This window comes from Hemibagrus wyckioides, linkage group LG24, assembly GCF_019097595.1.
Source record: "Hemibagrus wyckioides isolate EC202008001 linkage group LG24, SWU_Hwy_1.0, whole genome shotgun sequence".
Lineage (NCBI taxonomy): Eukaryota > Metazoa > Chordata > Actinopteri > Siluriformes > Bagridae > Hemibagrus > Hemibagrus wyckioides.
Window position 1 is genome coordinate 19,317,456 of NC_080733.1, and position 2,500 is coordinate 19,319,955.

At 34.8% G+C, this 2,500-nt stretch overlaps 1 protein-coding gene across 3 annotated transcripts in view; it reads left to right on the plus strand.

Annotated features, from left to right (window-relative positions):
* cpsf1 (cleavage and polyadenylation specific factor 1) overlaps positions 1-2,500 on the plus strand; it is a 42,821-nt gene that overhangs the window by 26,982 nt on the left and 13,339 nt on the right. For all 3 annotated transcript variants that reach the window (XM_058377156.1, XM_058377158.1, XM_058377157.1), the window contains 4 exons: positions 1,679-1,769; positions 1,860-1,944; positions 2,030-2,171; positions 2,274-2,426. In XM_058377156.1, the coding sequence (XP_058233139.1) occupies positions 1,679-1,769; positions 1,860-1,944; positions 2,030-2,171; positions 2,274-2,426 (471 nt within the window). The remainder of the gene's footprint in view (positions 1-1,678; positions 1,770-1,859; positions 1,945-2,029; positions 2,172-2,273; positions 2,427-2,500) is intronic.

Below are 2,500 nucleotides of genomic sequence, written 5' to 3' on the forward strand. Positions count from 1 at the left end.
GATTTATAATCCCACTCTGTGTTTATAATGATTTATAATCCCACTCTCAGTGTTTATAATGATTTATAATCCCACTCTCAATCTTTATAATGATTTATAATCCCACTCTCAGTGTTTATAATGATTTATAATCCCACTCTCAATCTTTATAATGATTTATAATCCCACTCTGTGTTTATAATGATTTATAATCCCACTCTCAGTGTTTATAATGATTTATAATCCCACTCTCAATCTTTATAATGATTTATAATCCCACTCTGTGTTTATAATGATTTATAATCCCACTCTCAGTGTTTATAATGATTTATAATCCCACTCTCAGTGTTTATAATGATTTATAATCCCACTCTCAGTGTTTATAATGATTTATAATCCCACTCTCAGTGTTTATAATGATTTATAATCCCACTCTCAATCTTTATAATGATTTATAATCCCACTCTGTGTTTATAATGATTTATAATCCCACTCTCAGTGTTTATAATGATTTATAATCCCACTCTCAGTGTTTATAATGATTTATAATCCCACTCTCAATCTTTATAATGATTTATAATCCCACTCTGTGTTTATAATGATTTATAATCCCACTCTCAGTGTTTATAATGATTTATAATCCCACTCTCAGTGTTTATAATGATTTATAATCCCACTCTCAATCTTTATAATGATTTATAATCCCACTCTGTGTTTATAATGATTTATAATCCCACTCTCAGTGTTTATAATGATTTATAATCCCACTCTCAATCTTTATAATGATTTATAATCCCACTCTGTGTTTATAATGATTTATAATCCCACTCTCAGTGTTTATAATGATTTATAATCCCACTCTCAGTGTTTATAATGATTTATAATCCCACTCTCAATCTTTATAATGATTTATAATCCCACTCTGTGTTTATAATGATTTATAATCCCACTCTCAGTGTTTATAATGATTTATAATCCCACTCTCAATCTTTATAATGATTTATAATCCCACTCTGTGTTTATAATGATTTATAATCCCACTCTCAGTGTTTATAATGATTTATAATCCCACTCTCAATCTTTATAATGATTTATAATCCCACTCTCAGTGTTTATAATGATTTATAATCCCACTCTGTGTTTATAATGATTTATAATCCCACTCTCAATCTTTATAATGATTTATAATCCCACTCTCAGTGTTTATAATGATTTATAATCCCACTCTCAATCTTTATAATGATTTATAATCCCACTCTCAGTGTTTATAATGATTTATAATCCCACTCTGTGTTTATAATGATTTATAATCCCACTCTCAATCTTTATAATGATTTATAATCCCACTCTCAGTGTTTATAAACAAAGAGTGGGATTATAAACACTGAGAGTGGGATTATAAATCATTATAAACACTGAGAGTGGGATTATAAACACTGAGAGTGGGATTATAAATCATTATAAACACTGAGAGTGGAATTATAAATCATTATAAAGATTGAGAGTGGGATTATAAATCATTATAAACACTGAGAGTGGGATTATAAATCATTATAAACACTGAGAGTGGGATTATAAATCATTATAATGATTTATAATCCCACTTTATATATTTCTGTAATATAGTATGGCTTAAAACTTGAAAATTAAACTACATTTATATATTAGTAGATATTCATTGAGTGTGTGTGTGTGCCAGGTGTATGCTGTGTGTAGCAGCATTAAGGAGCCGTGTACCCGAATCCCCAGGATGACGGGAGAGGAGAAGGAGTATGAGGTCATAGACAGAGGTGAGTGATGATGATGATGATGATGATGATGATAAAGAAGCAGATCATTAATGGTGTGTGTGTGTGTGTGTGTGTGTGTGTGTGGGGCAGACGAGCGGTATATTAATCCACAGCAGGAGAAATTTTCCATCCAGCTCATCTCACCTGTCAGCTGGGAGGCCATTCCTAACACACGGTGAGGAGCATCTTCATCATCATCATTAATACCTATAAGGAAATCTGTTTAAATGTGTGTGTGTGTGTGCGCGTGTGTGTGTCAGGATTGATCTGGAGGAGTGGGAACATGTGACGTGTATGAAGACGGTGGCGTTGAAGAGTCAGGAGACCGTGTCTGGTCTGAAGGGTTACATCGCCATAGGAACCTGTCTAATGCAGGGAGAGGAGGTCACCTGCAGGGGCCGGGTACACACACACACACACACACACACACACACACACAGACACTAATATTATTGTGTTGTAAATCTGGATAGAAATGCTCACGGGGTGTGTGTGTGTGTTCAGATTCTCATCCTGGACGTGATAGAGGTGGTACCAGAACCGGGCCAGCCGCTCACCAAGAACAAGTTCAAGGTTCTGTATGAGAAGGAGCAGAAGGGACCCGTAACGGCTCTGTGTCACTGTAACGGATACCTCGTCTCTGCCATCGGACAGAAGGTCTCACACACACACACACTCCATAATCCACAGACTACAGGAAGTGTGCTTGCACTTGTTCTAATATGTGATCG